Source organism: Varroa destructor, unplaced genomic scaffold, assembly GCF_002443255.2.
Source record: "Varroa destructor unplaced genomic scaffold, Vdes_3.0 BEIS01000006.1, whole genome shotgun sequence".
NCBI lineage: Eukaryota > Metazoa > Arthropoda > Arachnida > Mesostigmata > Varroidae > Varroa > Varroa destructor.
In genome coordinates this window covers 26,573,967-26,593,552 of record NW_019211459.1, presented here as the reverse complement: position 1 = coordinate 26,593,552, position 19,586 = coordinate 26,573,967, and the positions used below count along the sequence as shown (strand labels likewise).

Genomic DNA, 19,586 nt, shown 5'->3' with positions numbered 1-19,586 from the left:
ACGAAACGACAACCCAAGGCATAGATAAGACGGAGCAGTTGGGCTGTTGCCCTTTGATGTACTATCATTTAGTCCAAAATCGTAACGCGCTCATATCAGGTAAGATGAACTGTCGCAAACTGTTTACAGCGTTCTGGTTGTTTTGCTGATTGCGTTTGACAACTATATGTTTCAGTATTAGCTTCTTCCGTTGAAAGACTCAACTATGAAGCGACATCTTTTACGCCTTGTCTACATATATCGCTTGTGCGCCTTTTTTTTAATCACAACGATAATTACGAACGAATTACAATGAATTTATTTTTGCTCTCTGGTGTTATTCCTATATACTCGTGTGAAGTTTATATTGTTAAACAGCTTTGGTGCGCTTTGTCCACTTGAACCTGGCCTACAAAGCAACTTGGCAAGCTGGACTCGACCGAGCTCATTTCTTTAACTTTCAGAGTTTATTTTGTTCTTTACCAATGTTACTTTTGCAAAAATAGCCAGGTTATTGATACTGTTAATACGATAACTGTTGCTACTACTACGCAGCCGCCGTTGTTGTGAATCGGCTTTGCCGGCTGCGCCTCACGCTGCTTCCGCGGCAATTGACACGACATGAACCTACGAGATCCAGGTATCCGAGAAGTTTGTCAATCGCTCAACAGTCGTTGCATCAGTAATCCGTCGTTGAACCCCCCGCCCCCTTCGATGATGGGTTATTAATTCGTTGACGTGGTTGTTGTTGTTGTTGTTGGACAATAAGTGAGTCGTCGAGAGTGAGCGAGGCCGTGCGCGGAAGGAACGAGATAACAAGCGAAGGCGCCTCCGCCAGAAGGGCGCGAGGGCGGTCGGGCGTCAGAACAGACAGGCCAACAGGCGGTCGGACAGACAGATGGAGATGCACGAACCCAACGGCGAACGAACGATTGAGGGAACGAACAATTGGCTGGTCGGCTACTCAATCTACGGTGGGGCTGTGCAAAAAGCGCTACTGCCTCTATTTTGTCTGCTGCGCGAAGTGCTATGCCCTACTAGGCTTGCTTGCTTGCCCGCTGCTGCCGCCGTTGCCGCCGTTGCCGCCGCCGCTGCTGAACAGACGGAGACAGACCTAAAAAAGAAGTCGGTGACAAAAGAGGGAAAGAGAGTAGGCAGGACAGGACTGAAGGAAAAGGAAAGCAGCAGCGGAAGCCCCGTTCGCCCGGCGCTAGCTCCTTGCTCCTCTCTCTTTGTCGGTGATCGCTGATTGGGACCGTGTTGGGATCTGCTGCTCGGAGGTGGACGGACTGACCTAGTTGCTGTGCTCTGCTGCTGTCTGAGTGCGTGCCCTCGTTCGCCGTCGTGGTATGTGCGCACCTTCGTTTTATACGTATGTGATGTGTGAATCTGCTGCTGCTACTGCCGCCGCCGCTGCCGCCGCCGTCGCTGTAGGTGTTTGCTGGGATGAGAGCAGGACGCTATAGGGCGGCACCAGGAGGGAGATTGCTGCGAGAGACCAGCCGCCGGTCGCTAAACGCGCCGCCAGCTCCCCCTGGTGGGTTCCTAACCAACTGCGCCCACTCCAAGAGGTTCTCAAGTTGGCTGTGCTCTACCACTGAGCGAGACGTGTTGTGAAGTGAGCCCGCGAGAGCGCGAGTGCTATTGCTGTGCTGTGAGTGTTTTGTTCTGTCCTGCTCTTCTCTTCTTCTCTGCTGTGGCTACGAGAGAGTGGTGGCGTTGCTGCTGCTGCTGCTGCTGCTCGTGGTGGTGTCTACGCGAGCGACTAAATGCTGCTGCTGCTGCTGCCGCTGCTACTACCAGTCGAAACTCCGACACCGAGAGAGCAGTGGCGACGGTGATCGAGCTCAAAATCAACGCCACAATCAACGTGTAATCAAGCAAACTAGATAGCTAGCATCAGCGAACGACGGCAGCTGGTGGCAGTAGTAGTGCTGGCGGCAGGTGATTTCAGTCCGAGCGCACAATGATGTTCCAATGTCCTGTTCAGCTTCAGCCATGACCACTGCTGGCGGAAATGACTTGCCGTTTAACGTGAGCCGCCGCAGACATAGCAGTAGCAGCCATCGCCGACGAGGCTCTACGAGAAGAGAACCAGCGACGATCTCCCCCGGCTGTCCCCCCTCTGCAGCAGCAGCAGCAGCAGCAGTAGCAGCAGCAGCAGCAGCAGCAGCAGCAGCAGCAGCAGGAAGCCACTGCGGGCCACCGACCTACCGCCTACTCCACAGGCAGCAGCAGCAGCAGCAGCAACAACAGTCCCACAACGAACGGTGCCACGGTCCTGCCGAGTCCGAGTGTCTACTGACCCTGATCAGAATAAAAAGAACTCAATTTCAGAGCTGAACAACCACTCGTGCTGCTAATAGCTTCTAATATCTACGACGTACCAAGTGAGAGTGTAGTAGGAAACACTAACCGTGGCGTGCGAGTGTGCCAGCTCCTCAGTATGTCTGATTGGTCTGCCTGTGCTGGTGCCTGAGACGACCGTCTGACCTAACCTGCTGCGCTAGTAGCCTCCGATTGCCGCTATCGCATTGCTGCTGCTGCTGCTGGTAAACGAGCGAGCGAGTGACCATGTTTTGCTGGCTGATTGCAGTTAGTCAGTCAATCAGTTAGTTAATAAATGAGTCAGTGAATGTTCTCGCCAGTGTTCGTGTTCATCAACAGACCCCGTCTTCTCCGTCATCATTATTATTCGCCAATCAAAAAATCTATCGGCTTATCGAATTTTGATGTTGTCGAAATTGCCGTGCTGATGGTATTGTGGATCGAAACTAGACATCGAATCGGATCAGACGCCAACCGCGCAGCAGACCGCTCTGATTGATCAGTCGTGCGCCACAACCAGCCGTCCACATACGCGCGGCGCGAGGCTCTGCATTATCGTCAACGCTGCTTCTACCATCATTGCCACGAGCGCAGCCGCTTCTACCGCCGACAATTGGCAAACTTTTTCCCGCCTGCGGCTGCCAGCAGTCGGCCATCAAAGCGACTGTAATAGCATCAGGCGTAGCACGAGCTCAGAGACTACCTTAATTCATAGATACAGGTGGCGACGTCGACGTCGTTGTAGTCATCGTCATTGAGACGCTATCCAAAAAGCAACGAGAAGAAGACGGTGTGGAAGATAAACAGAGGAAATAGAAAGCAACGGTGTGTTAGAGAGAGAACAAGAGGGGGAAAGCTAAAATCAGGAACAGATAGTTCTTTTCTCGCAATCTCAAGCCATTGGAAGCCAGCGGTCGATCTTCCTTTTTATGTCAGCCACATACTGGGCCACTAGTACCTATTGTATCTCGTAGTAAATTATCACGAGCGTTTATCTAGTATTGCTCGAAGGAACGCAACAAGTCAAGCAAACAATCAACTTTATTGTGGGAGTGGGATTAGCTTCGACGCGGTGAGGAAGGCCTGTGGATTTTTACTAGGCAAGGAGACTGGAGATCTGCAACAAAGCTCGCGCTACCATCAGAAGTATCCATAAAATGAATGATAATTCGCCGAAAATGATCTCGTACTTAACTCATTGTGTCCTGTACTAGGTATCATTAAATTCGCTATCGAAGGCCCAATTCAGTTATCGAACACTCATCGAATCGCCTATAAACGTTCGAATAGCTATTGCCTGATATTCAAAGGGCAGATGAGTCTTCTGTGCGTTACGATACGGTGCATCTCTGTGGGTGGGCGGGTGTGTAACTAGCTCGAAAGTCGCACGAAATTCAACGCTTAGCACAAACCTTAGGAAAACTGTTTCGGATTCCTTTGCTTCTACACATCGTTGATACTTTCAAGCATACCTCAGCCGCATTAGGCCGTATGCGGACTAAGCTATTGATTTTGAGTAGTATTCAAATCTCTCAAAATGATCGTCCTTTGCCTTATTTTCGTCATCATTTTGAGTATGCTGGCACTCCAAGTATAGCCACCAAAGCAAGCAACGCCATCACCATTATTCATAGAAGAGATTTAATGGGCAACTGAAACGGTGCATCGCAGGGAAGAGTCCAAGAAAGCCACTCTGTTCAATTGTCTAGTAAAGCTATTACGGAAACAAGGTGCATAGCCGATTCCTCATTCGGTGTCCTGACAGCGGACAAGAAATAGTAAAAAGCGGAAGGAAATTTATTTGTGTTGTGCCACTTCGTGTGCGTGTGTCGGTTAATCGATCTGGCTCGTCCTCTATCTAGTTCATTATCAGGATCTGGCCTTGTGCAGAAGGTACCGATCAAGACATGCCTGACTCGGGCTCGTGACAGGCCGCGCAGAAGGGCTGGACGCGAGACAGACAGGCAAGCACAGGGGAGGAGAAAGGCAAGGACAACGGTAGAAGTAGCGAACACACGGCCTCTCGGCGTTAAATCACCGAAGCCACAAGTGAGTGACCCGATCGCCAGTGGCACGGTGCCTCGCTGACTACCCCTCGGCGGTGGGGTTGTTCTCTGCAAAGCCTGCGTTCCCCTGTTAGATCTGATCAGCGACGTGTTACGACAGCGTGGAAACGCTGTTAGCGCGTGCTTGTCCACCACAGTGCGTGCATGCTAATAAGTGTTAGACAGAGTGTGCTAAGAGAGTTGTGTTATTTTTATTCGCGACGCTCCGAAGCGAGTAAATCCTTCTAGTTATAAGAGTGAAGTATCGCTTTTTGAAGTAGCGTAAGGAATATCATGAGTGATATCGGCCCAAGCATAGAGGATAATCCTGATAACAATAAATTTTAATAAACACAATATTACAACTACTACTACAACAACAACCACAACAACAAGGGCAATAAGCACAACTAGACAATAAAAACGAAAAAAAGGATACCCCAGCTGGCACCACTACCACTACAATTGCAAGTTGTTTAACCTGGGAAGGACTAGTCAACGTACGGCAAGACGTCGGTCGCTTCTTCATACTACAGCGTGTTAACCACTAGCGCCACCGCTACAGGGGGTCGCGTTTATTCGGCCGACGCTCGACTTGGCCAGTTTGTTGGTGTCGATTGGAAAGCCGGCCCATCTCATTCATAATGCCGTTCAGCGGAATTATCAAGGTGAAATTGGTTGAAGCTGTCGACCTGAAGCCGACAGATCTGACCACGCGCCACCCGGCGGCGCTGGCGCTCGGCAAAAGCCAAAGCACCATCGATCCGTACGTGACGATCAATATCGATGATGAGCTCGTCTGCAAATCTACGACGAAACAGCGGACCTTAAAACCCGTTTGGAATGAGGTACGTACGAAAGCCGTATTTGGGTCACATATGCAAAAGTAGCTTCATAGATCGTATGTTCTTACTCTCATAACTTTGTTGAAGCATTAGCATATATTACTATCATCGCTCTGCATAAAACTGCATATAACCGTGCGCCTTTTACCAATTATATTGTGTCTCGTAACCTCGTCGTCTGCGAATTATGTACGAGCACAAGTTGTTAGAAATGAGAAAACATTCAAAGGCAATGCTGGACCCACGTTTCACTAATTAAGTCGATATTAATCAATCCAATCTCTTACTAGCTTATTCATTGATAAGATTTTCGGAGAATATCACGCTTCAGTTTGTCAATGCATTGTACGTATTCCGTCACTGTTGGACAACAAGCTTTTGAGATCCCTATGAGAGCATATTCAAACTTAATACCATACATCAGCTCATACGATTGCCGACCGTCCATTGAAAAAAGCATATACACATATATAATAAAATTTTTCACTATGCATAAATTATTTTCCGCTCATCCGAATTAGGTCTAAGTGGAAAGAAGGCACGGAAACCAAAACCGTTGCGGTCGTTCCAAGCCCCAATGAGAGAAGCTATATTCTATTGACGAAACAAAAACAAGCATACATCAACATGGTCACACCATTCAAGTGCGGTCTACCGATCGGGAAGTCGTTTGCAATTTAGATATTGTGCTTCGTCTGCTGTTATTAGACCGAGAGAAAAATGTCTCTCTTTCTAATTTATACAACTCATATTAAGCGTCAGAGCTTCAGGTTAGAATATATACATATATATATATATATATATATATATATATTCTAACCTGAACAGCGTCAAATAGAATAATTCAGAGCAGTTTTGCTTGAGAAAAGCTATTTTGGCGATTTAAAAAAAGCGTTATTATAGCTACAGTCGAAAGAGATCGATGCCAGCCCTTTTTAGTAACTTTCCTCTATATTTACTTGCTCGCTGCGTAAATATAATAAACAACAGGCCTTTCTTTGTTTATTTTACCCAAATGTATTAAATTTTAAAGGCTGTTATCTTCCAGAAATCTGTAAAATAAGATCCGCTTTGGGCCATAACGGGTCCATATATTACAAACAATATTGTTTCGTCAAGCCAGAGAAAATTATGATGCCAACTGACTATTATCTTCATGGATCTTTCACTTGAAAAAAACAAATCAATCGCGAGTTTTTATTGTTGTCATAACACTGAAGTATAGCCTTTTTTGATGTGTATGACAAAAATAGCCACGAACGAGTACTTACTGTAGGAGAGTCCTTGAAAGCCGTCCTTCCAATTTCATATTACTAAGCGATGATTACATTTATTTCATAGCTCCGTCATTCGGACTCGGTGACGTGTTCGCGAACTTATAGCTACCTATCTACCTACCTACCTACCTACCTACCTACCTACCTACCTTGTTTCTTTAAGGCTAGGTTATAGAACTTGAGCGATGTTAATAGTTCGATTTTTCGTTCAATTTGCCCGCGAGACGGCTACCTTAAAGTAACAATAATTATTTCGAAATCTCTCACGCACGCAGGGTTGCTGCTTGTTCCCTGTACTACCTTTGATCTAATTGATTCAAAAATGCGACTGAAACAGATCTTATCTAACAGTGAAGAATTGTTGTACTTTGAAGAAGGACTGTTGCGGATTATTGCGTCAGCATTTTAGCCTAGTGCTGATCGTTCACTGACATAAATGGCTAATCATTGGGATTATTCGCTGATAGCTTTGAATCATAAGCAGTGTTGTCAAATGCGGAGTTTTATCTTCAATCGTCTCTCTAATTTTCATTGTACTAAAAAAAAAATAATCTTCCTCAGTATCCGTAAATAGAAGTTGCGGCTTTCACGCTTATCAGACTGTGCTATAGTGAAATTGAACCTGAGGAAATCTGCACCGATAAAAACCATGCTTCTGTATACATTGCAGTATTACTTGCTTCATTTTTAGCTGTGCTAAATAAAAATGATTCTTTTTTATGTGACTCAGAACATAAGAGAAACTTGCCGTTTGAGTCCTGAAATCATGTTGCCGAGGCTAAAATTTCGTCTATAATATTGGATAACGAATAATTTCTTTAAATAACTTTTGTGATCAGGTTAGCTTATTATTTTTTTTAAGGAAAGATTGCATTGAATGTACGTAAAGAGCTCCGCTTACGTAAATATGTAAAAACATGAAAATACTTATTGACAATTTCCCTGTTTAGCTAATAATTGTTTAGGGAATGCAGAGTTGAATGATGAGGACGCCTTTTGACAGAAGTTTGCTTTTGCCTGTGCAGAAACTGAAGACCGCATTAGGGTACACGACATGATTAGTATTTGGTTGATCTACTAACTAGAATACGGACTATATGACCAACGCGGTATCGAGGTTGAGTTTTTTTTAACAAGAAAATCTTGAGACTTACGTTCTGATATTGAAACGTAGCATCGGCTTTGGGCTAGCTCTGGGCTTTGCCTGTGTTTCAATCACCTGCATTCTATTTTGTTTTTCTCTCTTTCAATATAAACACATCGCAATAACAAGAAGAACAGTGCCCAGCAGCAGTAGCAGCACCAACAAATGATGATTATGTTGATGGTGAAGCAGTATATGATAAACAACATTGCGTTCGTGAAAGCTCTGGCCCTCAGAACCAACGTAGGGAAGTTAGCAGCGGGTTCAATACAAGCAGATACGAAGAACAGTCGGTGAAATGGTTCTACTACGTAGGAGGTCATCTAAAAGGCTGGAGATCCTTAATGATAGCAGTAGCAATAGGGGGCATTTGTGACTTGCGCTGTCTTCAAAACGTTTCTTTTGCCCATCCTTTCACAAAGCCAGAGCAAAGACCTGCTCCTTCGATGATGATACATAGATGCTTGCGACGATCATTATACAGAGATCAAAATATCCACAAAATCGACCACCATGTCGGGGCCAAATTAAATGGCCGCCTATAATACGAGCACTACTGATACAGGTACAATGGCCGAAGCGAATGCTTTTTGGATTTACTTGAACTATATGACAACACTATAGGACGTATGTGCATTGACTATCAAAGCAGATCTGAGTTGTCCAATAGAACCGGAATAGGACTGGATAATAAGAACAGCAATAATATTAAATACTTACCTACAAGCAGCAGTGCGTAAAAACAACATTGAATGGGGTTGCCGGTTAATGGGGTCGTGCATACTGACACGGTCAAATGCTTAAATCATTTCAAGCCACCGGGCTCATTAGATAATTGTGCAAACAACAACTTAATTGATCAGTTGTTGCCAAAGTATAATAGCTAATGGCAAGCGGCGAGAGGCATCGTATTTTTTCTACCGAAGGTCCCGCCTAATGGGTCGTGGAAATATTCCATTTCCTTGGTAGCGCACGTGTCTATGTCTGTTCGTACATTTGTATATGTGTACGCATAGATGAACTTCGATTCCAAATTCCTGAGACTGCTCAAAGATGCGGAACCCCACTATTGAGGAGGCATTGCATTTTTGTTCTAATTCTTTTGAGAAATCCTCCATTGCGAGAACAAACATATCCTGTGACAATGGCGAGACACTTATTCCAATCGATAATATGAACATGATTTGAGGACATCGTAGACTTCGCGTTTCGTTGTGAAGCTGGAGGTTGTCGGAAGGTCCGACACGAGTCGCTGACCGCGTCGCTTCGTGTGGCACTCAGTCTGTTTATTTTCGTCAATAGTCGCATTACCACTGGGACGTACGTAGCTGAATAAACCAGACAGTTTCAAAAGCGTTTACGAACCACCGATGTGTAATTTATGCCGTTAACTTGTATTGCTAATCACAGGTTCAAATATTACCACTGACACTTTTTTTAGGTAAAACAGATAATAATAATAAAATGCACCGACGTCATTGAGATAGGTATAATTATCTCGTGACGCGCCTTAGAGTATAGTATGCACGCTTACTACTGTTTACTTGTCAAGTAATATTGTTGTCGGTTTTTTACCTTAGCTAACCATTGCGTAATTGTGTAATTCTGTATCACTGACCTAAGTTAATCCATTGGGCACACAATCGAACTCATAACCAACCCCCATCAAGCCGCCCTCCCCCACTTTACACTAAACCCCCACTCGAGTTAGTTAAGGCCAGCTCCGCCGCGTTGATGAGCCAAATTGTCGATTACCTTAAAAGGAGAAGCCTTAGTGTTGTTCTGATTGGAACGCACCGGGCTTTGTCCAAGTCTGGCTGACCCCAAAGCTAATACCTGAATATCTATTTTGGATATGCCTCCGTACCGCATGAAGCTAGACCGATGCGTCATAGCGATATACTGAACCAAATTAGATAGAATTGATTATTGGCTGTAAACGAGGTGCAATAGATAAAGGCAAAAACACCGGTCAGGAAAGCGCATATACATTAAACACAACTAGGAGTATCCGAGATTCCCTGCTGTCAGGCGGCCTCGAAACATTGAAAAAAGCTTTTCAACAGGAATGAAGTCGATTGCATGTTGCAACTTACGAGCAATAAGCAAAATGTGGCTTTCTGCAACATCTCTTTCTTCTTCTTTGATTATGTCTAAAAGCAGGGCATCGCTAAGTATATGGCAACCGTTTAAGTCAGTTCAGACTATTTGTTTGTAATATCTTCCTAGAATGAATAATATTATTTGTTCCTTTTTTCGCTTTATTTATTTTAGCTACTCAGAGCGTCCTTTCATTACGATGATGATTAAAGTGAGGACGGTCTTAGCCAGGATATGACAACTGGTAAATTATCAGCAGCGACACAATAACAAAAACAAACGAGTAGAACAATTAGTTCGCACATTTTGAGTTGACTATTATTATTATTATTATTATTATTATTATTATATAACGTTATTACGGCAACAGTATAAATGGCTTCAGGTTCGCATTGGGAATCCATTCGGTTGGCATCGTCTTTTAATGCAATGGTAAACTATCTGTGTAGCAAACTAACAACAGTAAGCCATTTTTATGATGTGGCAGAAGATGTAGCAGCTTGTCGTAGCTAAACAAAAAAAAATGATATAATTTTTCGGCATAGTAATATTCGGAACAAAATTATAACGTTGCCTGACCGGAAGGTTATGCCGTTTACGAATAGGATCATACTAAAAGTGTCTTCACATATCTTCCCAATTTAATTCAATTACGGTCGCTTTAACGAAAGTAGTATCATGTAATCTTACATGATTCAGTGACCCAAACATGTTCACTACATACTGAAATAGGCCTTTCGCTTTGTGATACAGGCCACGAAGATAGCACATCTATATTGGCTACGTTTTTACAGTAGGCACCTTCGAGGGATGACCATCGACGAGAAGCTGGAATGAAAACCTTTAATATGAGACCCCATTTAATATATTGGGCCCTCTATGTTTTCTTCCTTATGGAAGCTAAAGCTCAAGTTGAAACTGTGTGTACTGAAAACAACCGCGAAAGAGATCGGTCAGATAGTGCACTGCTACCGTCGACGTGCTTAGCCTTCAGCGTGATGACAATGTTTGCCAGAAAGTCGGCCGGTCGCGACGCAAGAAAATAGGTTTACTAGCACATAATGCCTGTGTCTCTGGACGGCGACACTGCTAATTGTAGCTCCCGTAGACGACGAAGCCATGAGGGGGCGTATCCTAAAGGCTTATTACGAGTCGTGGCTTATTGCGAATTCAAATTTCCCAGTACCTCTACTTGGAATCGGTGCACCATATGTAAATTTCCATTAACACAAAGTAATACCTAATCATTCATTAAAACTGCTTATTTTTTCGTAGACAATGATTTTTTCAATGATGAAGCCTACAGCGTTTGCAACTTTGAGGACGTTATGAAACGTCAACATATATTGGTATCAATGGTGACTTAGTCAAATCACTTCTTTGTAAGGGTGCGACGGCATACTGCTCAGCGATACCCACGACTCATACACACACTTGAACTTGAACCTGAACTCTACCTTAAAAATAGCATACTTTGATACGTCTTTAAACATGGAGTTTAGACTCGAATTTAGGTGAACGTGTTAGACATACCGGTGAACCTATGCGTAATTCGAGTTCCATTCATTTTGCAGGCCCCTCCGACACCCACAATAGCTCCTAGCCGCAATGGTATTTTTCTTCTGATGATGGAGGTGCATATGCATCTGATTATATGTATTCGACCGTTCACAATGAGTCCAAAGATTCTAGCCAAAGTAGATGTAGACACTTCTCTGCATTCTAAAGGAAGAAGAGGGGAGAGGCTGATCAGTAATGATAAGTGTGCAGATTCTTCAAATCTGTCTTAATCGTAGCCTTTAAAATTATAGCTTATGAATATTTCCATTCATTTACTCGTACTTGACCGTGTAATATGCTTCCATTTGCATAATAAATAATAATGGTGATAATAAATTTGTTATTCGAACATACGTTTTGCTCGAGTATTATAGCTGATCTTTTACGAAGTACAGTAGAGAAACTAATCCGAGTGAGGGTCCCCTTAACTTAAATCTAAGCAATAAGTAACGCTGCCGTTTTCGGGTCAGTTAAAGTTGAGCGATGGAAAACTTTACTTGAAACTACCTATTCTGTGAAAACTCCCCCAGGCTTATGTGGATTAACCATTTCCGCTCGGCCACTTTTTTCTCTTTCAGTTACATTACCTAGTTTCTCCTTTAACCATACTAACCTTAACTTCTTCACATTGTTTGAAATACCTTCTAATATCCATGATACAATGGAAACGGTTTTTTTACGGCTGGGAGTGACATCATTGTTACTGAGCTATTGCCGCTACTGAGCTAAACTATTCATGACTTGGAAACAAAAAATTGTAAGATCCACAGGGGGTCCATCAGAATACATCTATATATATGAGATGATGCGTTTAAGATGAGGAAAGCTTGGAGGGGCTACTTATCGCACGGGCATCCCTGGATTCGCTACAATTAGAAACAGACAAAAGCCAATTCTTTTTAAAACCCAGCAACAAGCTCGTTGTCTCGCTTGTAGAACTTAAACGAAGATCAGCTATAATCCAGTCTTTTCACACTGAACAAATCTTCATCAAAGCTGAAAACTTCATTTTTTTTTTCTTGAAAATAGCGATTTACGTTACTGCCCGTTATCGTGAGGGTTCAGAAAATTCCGAGGACGATTTTTCCAAGAAGAACATGAAGACTCCTCAGTAAGGTCAAAATTTAAAAAGCTAGAAAATTCATCAACATGGCTTAAAAGCCATTGTTGATACATTTGTGTTCTTGATACAGAAATTAACGGCTGTCTTGGAAAGAAGACTATCAATTGACAATTATGAGCTGCAACACCTTATCCTCAAACGATTTTTTGCACCTCTTAAATTTTTTGGCCGATTCGATCTTTTGTATGTATTTTAGAATACATGGCCTGCTATTAGCTCAAGGTTCAATACCGCTAGAATTTGTTTTGTGTGAGGTGTATCCTAACGACCATTCAACGAGTGTATCTTCACCAACATCGTTAGATGCATAGTTAATATTAAAAGACGTTTGCGGCATAACGAAAAAATGCCTTCGTGAGTGGTTTAAGTTCAGAATCGAAACTGCAATCGCAATAGATACTGGTTATATTAAATAAGCATGGCCGCCAATAATGCCATTTCTAGTATTTGCAAAAAAATCGAAGAAATATTTCACGGAACAGATGCCAGCGTTGTATCGTACCGACTGATTCTCTACGGGTCCTCGGTGCTGCGAAAAGTCGCGCCATTAAAGCGCCACGGTGCCGCGGTGTCAAAACACGATACTATAATCGACGGGGTGTGACTGACAGCCGTCATATGTTGGTGCTTCAATACATCGGCTGTAAAGACATAATTTATCTCATCCACGAATAGGTATTCACTTATTATAACAGCCATATTTTTTTTTGAGGATATTTGCAAGCATGCGTTCGTTCTGCGAACATCGTCTCGCTTATCTGATCACACGCTTTCTGTCCTGATCCAATTGTTGATTATGACGGGCCGACGTTGACGATAATGGCAACGAAGACGAGGACAACGACGATGACGGCATTTGCTTGTTACGGTAATGGATAGCTGTCATTTCGGATGTTCTGGATGTTGTTTATGATATAAGTCAATTTAGTAACTCTAGTCTGATCTTATTTTATTCTAGCATTCTAACCATTTCGCTCAGTTCGAACGAAAGCTTCAGTGAGGACTACCACGTCCCGATTAGGATTTCTTCTAGTTAGCACTATCGTTGTTGGTATAAATGTTCGTATCTTTCCTTAGCAAATGATCTTCAAAGGTTACCGTTTAGGTGCGTCTGTGTATTTGTCAACAATCTTTCATCTGTCAAGCAATTCCAGTGACAGAATCTGTTAGCGTTACTAAAGCGACAGGTAGATACGAGCACGCAATGTTCTCATACAAATTAAGGCACAGCCAACACTATCAGGAAATGTTGTGGTTATAAACGTATATGATTTCAAGTCGAGCGATTGAAGGTAAGTTTTGTACACTATTAGTTAGTTGGTCGTAAATTGTGTACGTTACCCATAATATCGATTTTCCTAGATCGCGATGATTAGAAGTCCCGGTTCCATCGTTCAACGTTCTCGCGTGCAATATGTGGAACGACGCGAAATTCAAGCATACATACTTTAACTCAACGTACATCTGCTGCGGAGTATTTATTATTTGTTATAAACCGTAGCTAGTTTATTGAAAAACAGTAAATGAAGCTATACAGGATACGATATTTTTGGTTATCGAAATAAATATCGGATCGCGTGATCTACTGCCAATCAACAAGTGTATCATAAACGGAAAGCCTAAACGGGAGCGTCAGTACGTATGCATGTAGCTGCTATACTCGTATATTGCTGCAAATTGGAGAAGCCTTCGTGGGGAAAAATGTCACGGTTTCTTTGTCATTACACTGACTTTAGCCTGCTTCTGTTCCAATCGTTGTCGTATTGTCACTGCGCTGCTGTCTCTAAACTAGAATACAGTTAATCGAAGGTGGCCAAAAGGCCTGATATTTCCTGTATTACTCTGCTGACTTAGACCCGTCTGAGTTGGGTAACAACCCATTGACCAATGGTGTTCACGGCGGTCCATTGAAGCCGGCGTCGATCTACTCTCAGCAGCAGCGCGGTGCCTGTCGCCTTCCGTCTCGGGAAGCGAGCGACTCATCGAGCAGCAAGACACATCCATCGCTGATGGTATCGAGAACAGACAAAGATATAGGAAGAAGGAGAGAAGGCGCGCGACAGACAAACTATACCATTTATCGTGGCGGGGTACTGTACCCTGCATGCATTAGTCATTGCGTCTCTAATAGTATAGAGATTGTGTGTGTCGAGAGTGAGCGAAGCCAATGAACGACATCAACTATTTAGCGGTGACTGTCGGCGAACGCAACCAGCGCAATAGGAACAACAGGCAGCTACAGTAGCAGCAGTAGCGCTAGCCAAAATGGACCATCGGTCCATGCTTCTGCGATTGCGAAGGGTTAGCGATCACCGGCAAGAACCAGCCGAAAAGTGGCGCTCTTGATCGTTTCCTTCCCCACGCTGCTTTGCTGTTTTGCCTCGATGCACTCAATTGTATGTATATTAGCGACAGTGGTGCTACCCTGCGGTTGTGCCAGTTCTGTAGGCTATTTGTCCATACAACAGAATTTTCTAGCACGCATATGTCCATGCGCATGGACAGGTGCATACAAACATACATCTGCCGAGCTACTGCCGTTGTCCTCTTTTTTATGCGCACACACATTTCCATTGTGTCCATTTTAATACAAGATAGCGCGGATGTGTGCATGTATGCGTGCGTACGTACGTACGGACGGACTGTTTGCTTTTGGATCTTGGGTGCCGCGATTTTAGGTGTTTTAAGCTGAACATGACATTGGCACTACCAATACGTTCACCAACGGCAACATCAATAACTGGGAATTCGTCGTGTCTGGCTATCGCTTGTGATCGGCGGGAGCTGGTTATTGCGCTATCGGTCGTCGTTACGCCTTCTGCCGCCTCCGCCGCCATTGTCGCTACTGCTACTGCCAATAATGGTGACGTTAACAGCACCAATAGCGTGTAGTAATAATAATGTGGTTTAGAATGCCATAGTCTACAGCTTTCCGGCATAGGCGAGTGGATCGGTGGCGCTTTTGCTACCCACCAGTATTCACTACTCTTGCAGGTAGTAGTAGTAGTAGTAGAAATCGCAAGTATGATCGACAGTGTCAGGACAGGAGTGCGGCGTTCCGTCCTCGGTGTCCGTGTAGGTTCCGGCAATTCTGGTAATTCGTACGCTCATACAACGGCCACGGTAGTGTTAGTGGTGAATCGACAGGCCGTTACTGCATTCATAGTGTGACCATAAAAATAGGTTGATATGTAAGTTGTTAGGGCGATAGATGGTTAACCTGAGCCCGAGATGCCCGCCTTCGCCGCTTCTTTTTCTTCTTTCGACCGCTCTCTAGCAAGGCCTGCTTCCCTGACAGCCGCCTAGCAGAGGTTGGCTCGACTGGACGCCGTAGGCCGGACGGCTCGCGGGCCTAAAGCCACGGAGCAGCGACCCATCAAGCCATCCTGTCACACGGCCATAGCCCTAACAACAGCATCGATTGCCGCCAAGCAGCCACCAACTATAGATTCTTGCGCGCTTGATCTTGTCTTTGAGCATGTCTCGTTCATATGTGCGCCCTTGTTGTTTGTGCATGGCCGTAGTATATGGATGTGTGTACGATAGAAGGAGAGGCTGTGGGACAGAAAGACCGCACATCTGTAGAAGCGCATCTGAATAAGAAGAGGTTTAGCCACTGCACGGAAACACCAGGGCGACAAACCACTGCTAGGGGGGCAATAATGGTTAATTATAAAGATGGGTAGCAGAGAGGAGGATATATGGAGTGTTAGTAGTGGCGACAGGCCCTAGAAAGCTGACACTATGGCAATAGAAACAGGTACACAGGTGGGCATAGATACTACAGGAAAAGGCAGACGGGTAGCCAGTCATGCAGGATAGGCAAGGCTACAATGGGGCTGAGGCGAAAGCAACGAAAGGCGCAGTAAAAAAAAAAACTCTCAAACATGACCTCGGCTTTGGGGGGTTTGTTGTGACCCCTTTTTTGATACCCGCTCATCAAAGTGTTGGGACAAACACGAGGACAATGCCAGCGGGTTCTCGCACAGTCTGTTTCTTGTTCCCATCCTCCATTTACCTCATCTTTGCCCCGCCATGGATTCGCCTTAAGGTTCTTGCAGCTTCCCGTTGTCCTGAAAACCAGTGGTAGCGACTGCAGCAATAGCACCACAACGTGCAGTTGTTTAATTAGCTGTGGCTATTGCTATTATCCTGACAATGGATGTAGCCTCCTGGGATAGAAGCCAAAGGAACCGAACGCTCGCTGTTGCCTCTGGCGCCCAGTCGAACCAATGGCAGCAGCTGCTCCAGTGATCATGATGATGTAGTGGTCCAGGCCGAGGACCGAGGAGTTCGAGTGCAAATGATGCCTACTCTACTGTACCTTTCACTACCTGCTAACAGTGCTTCTGCATGCATGCCGCACAGACATAGCCTGCCGCCCCGGTCGGTCGTTTGTCTGCTAGCAGGCCCGCTTGCTCTCTAGGTCCCGTTCTGTTGGCTAGCATTACTACCGCTATCATCTCTGCCGCTGCTGCCGGCATTACAACAACAATCACGAAAACCAAGACTAGGTCCTGACTCGTTGACGGTGGCTGGGCACGCAGTAATAGCCACATGGCGCAGGGATCATACGTATTATAGTGCTCGCAGCAGGCTAATGGTCACGACTATCGGGAGACTATGTATATATATCTAACCATAAGGTGTCTTGACTATGATGACAAATGGTTCGTAATTCGATTTATAATGTATCTGATTTGCGTTGGCATTCCATGCTAAAGACAGACAAGGTAGTGCCATTGCGTAAACGATAATAATGAATGTAGGAAGAAAACTCATTGTTTCGTTGAATCATCGCCGCAGCTTTAAACACTTTAAGAACAGCGAGATTTTTTACAGATATCCTAACCGATCACCACATATTGAGGCTTGATCAACAGCGCTATAGATCATTTACATTTGCTGTCTTCCAATATTTTGCCAGCATTCCCGCTAGAAGGGCTGTGCTTTAGCCAAGAGAGAGTCTTCACGTAATTTTCCGCGGGCGCATGAACTATACAAATGTTCTATATATAACCTACCTATACTTTAAAATCTGCTAAATGCACTCCAGCCACTAGGAGACCTAGGTCCATTCTTATTCTCCATGCTGCTGAAGGGTCTCTCTGATCAAATAAGAGGGCAGAGGAAATAAGTCGAAGTCATCTTGTATGCAAGCAACTTTTTGATATACCGGTCAAATAAGGTTCAAGTGCAGCGAGGCTTAACCCGGCCCCGGGTGGCCATCACAGATTTATCCAAAAAGAAGACGATGCAATTAACGAAGGCAGGCACAACAGTAACCGCAAGCACCTAATATATCACCCCTTGCCTAGGTGAATCGTACCTGGGGTTGCTCTTTCCCACAAAAGGCACAGGTTTCACTGCGCACGTATTGAAAGGAAGTGTTAGACACTTAAGTGATCAAATCGACTCATCGCTCGTCCAGCACAATCGTCTTAACTTGTTCAGTCAATCGCCGGGAGGAAGATCTTACAGTGGAGAACCTTGTACAATTGGGTGGTGTCCTCCCTCAAAAGAGCTCTGGGACGAAATCGCGTTCGTATATCCTATCCGACTCGCTGCTGCTGCCCGAAGACCGGCATCGTCGGCTGCTTTGAGCTCGTAGCAACAACAGCCTTTAAGACCAATCCTAGGAACTCGAAGAAAAAAATTCGTAGAGAGCAATGAGGAATAACGACTGGAAAGGGAAGAGCCAGTCGAACAGACGTGTTGTCATTTGCTTTGCTGAGCATGGCTTCCACCATAGACTCTGCAGGAAGCCAGATCCCCATGGACCTGATGACACATGCCGGTGTTCCAGCTGCGGTAGACGCTGTGACAGACGTTTTGTCGCTTGGTGACCCTTGCGACCATGTTTAGCACATTTAGGAAATCTTACAATCCACATGACGTAGTGGTTCGGGATGTTGTGTTGTTGACTTGCGTACATAAAATTTTTGGTTACTATGAGCAAATGAAACTTAATCGAGTAACCATCGATCTTTTTGCAATAAAGCACAGGATCAAAGTCAAGCGGATAGAGTAGCATATTGTCATATTGTTTACACAATAATGTCTTTTTCAATGGATTTTAAATACACCTAGCAACAAAGAGATGCGTCTGCTAATACGATCTTCAGAATCAACGTATGCATGTGGATTAAGTAAAGGCAATAGCTGCGCTTCAGACTACTTAGAATGATATCGTGTTAATTTTTCAGTACCAGATACTAACAATATAGAGGCAAGTAAAGCCGGATAGACCGCATGAAGCTTTTAAATAGAAGCCCAAAACAATTTACCCAATTTATCATCAAGCGGGATGGTAGACGGGCACCATGTGGGAAATTTTCATTTCCTATGGTAAGTCCCCGATCAGCGTTAAAAACGTATCTGTGGCAAGGCTTACTATGGGGCCCTCTTATCTCCGCGTACAGGTGTATGAATTCAGACTATTTCATACGTGAACTTTCATAGAAGCTCTGCAAAAAGGCATCCACCTTGGATTGCAATTACTCATAATTAGGGAGTAATAGTTGCCGGAGAGACTGCTCCGTCAAGAAGCTAAAACGCGATATTTGAAGAGTTGCCGGTCACAGAGAGCACGCGATCTCTAAGTCTACGTGTTCCCTCCGCATGACATGAATTAACATTACGTCAAGCCCGAGCGGAGAAAAATGTTGTGGGATCGTACGAGGCAAGAATACACCAACTGACCTCGAAGCACGGACAACTGCTTCACTTACTTAACTCGTTTTGCGCTCCGGTTCCTCCGCTTGCCTTATCGTGAAAATAAATCACCTCTATATCAAAACAATTAGGTGGTGCCCAAGGTACCGTGCCAGGCGCGCAAAGGCTGCCATTTATAAATCTACAGTTACTAATTGTTACTGATGGTTATGCTTGTATTCGTTTTCATATTCGAAGGCCTTATACGCCTGTCTCCTTAAACAGTAATGTACTTAAACGCAACGTACTCCCTCGACGCCACCGTTATTTTTGCCAATCGTTTCTCGCTCTATATATATGATCATTGTACGTATGTTTGAATGATGGCCTGCGGGGTGCTTGTAATCAACAGTACATTAGAGCTTTACAACTACTACCCAATGAACTGCTGCTAGTACTACTATTATTCCCATTAGAAAGTTATTCAGCACTTATCTTCATAATAACTCGATTAAATAACAAATATATATA

At 44.3% G+C, this 19,586-nt stretch overlaps 1 protein-coding gene across 7 annotated transcripts in view; it reads left to right on the top strand.

Annotated features, from left to right (window-relative positions):
- LOC111253545 (calcium-independent protein kinase C-like) overlaps positions 1 to 19,586 on the top strand; it is a 34,430-nt gene that overhangs the window by 2,157 nt on the left and 12,687 nt on the right. Inside the window, exon 2 of one of the 7 annotated variants that reach the window (XM_086993549.1) lies at positions 749 to 5,200. The exons of 1 other annotated variant lie outside the window; for it this stretch is intronic. In XM_086993549.1, the coding sequence (XP_086849675.1) occupies positions 4,997 to 5,200 (204 nt within the window). In that variant the 5' untranslated portion in view covers positions 749 to 4,996. Of the gene's footprint in view, positions 1 to 534; positions 5,201 to 14,612; positions 14,798 to 14,853; positions 15,265 to 15,410; positions 15,496 to 19,586 lie in introns of those variants that run through there. 5 more of the 7 variants (XM_022813090.2, XM_086993551.1, XM_086993552.1 and 2 more) reach the window with 5 other exon arrangements.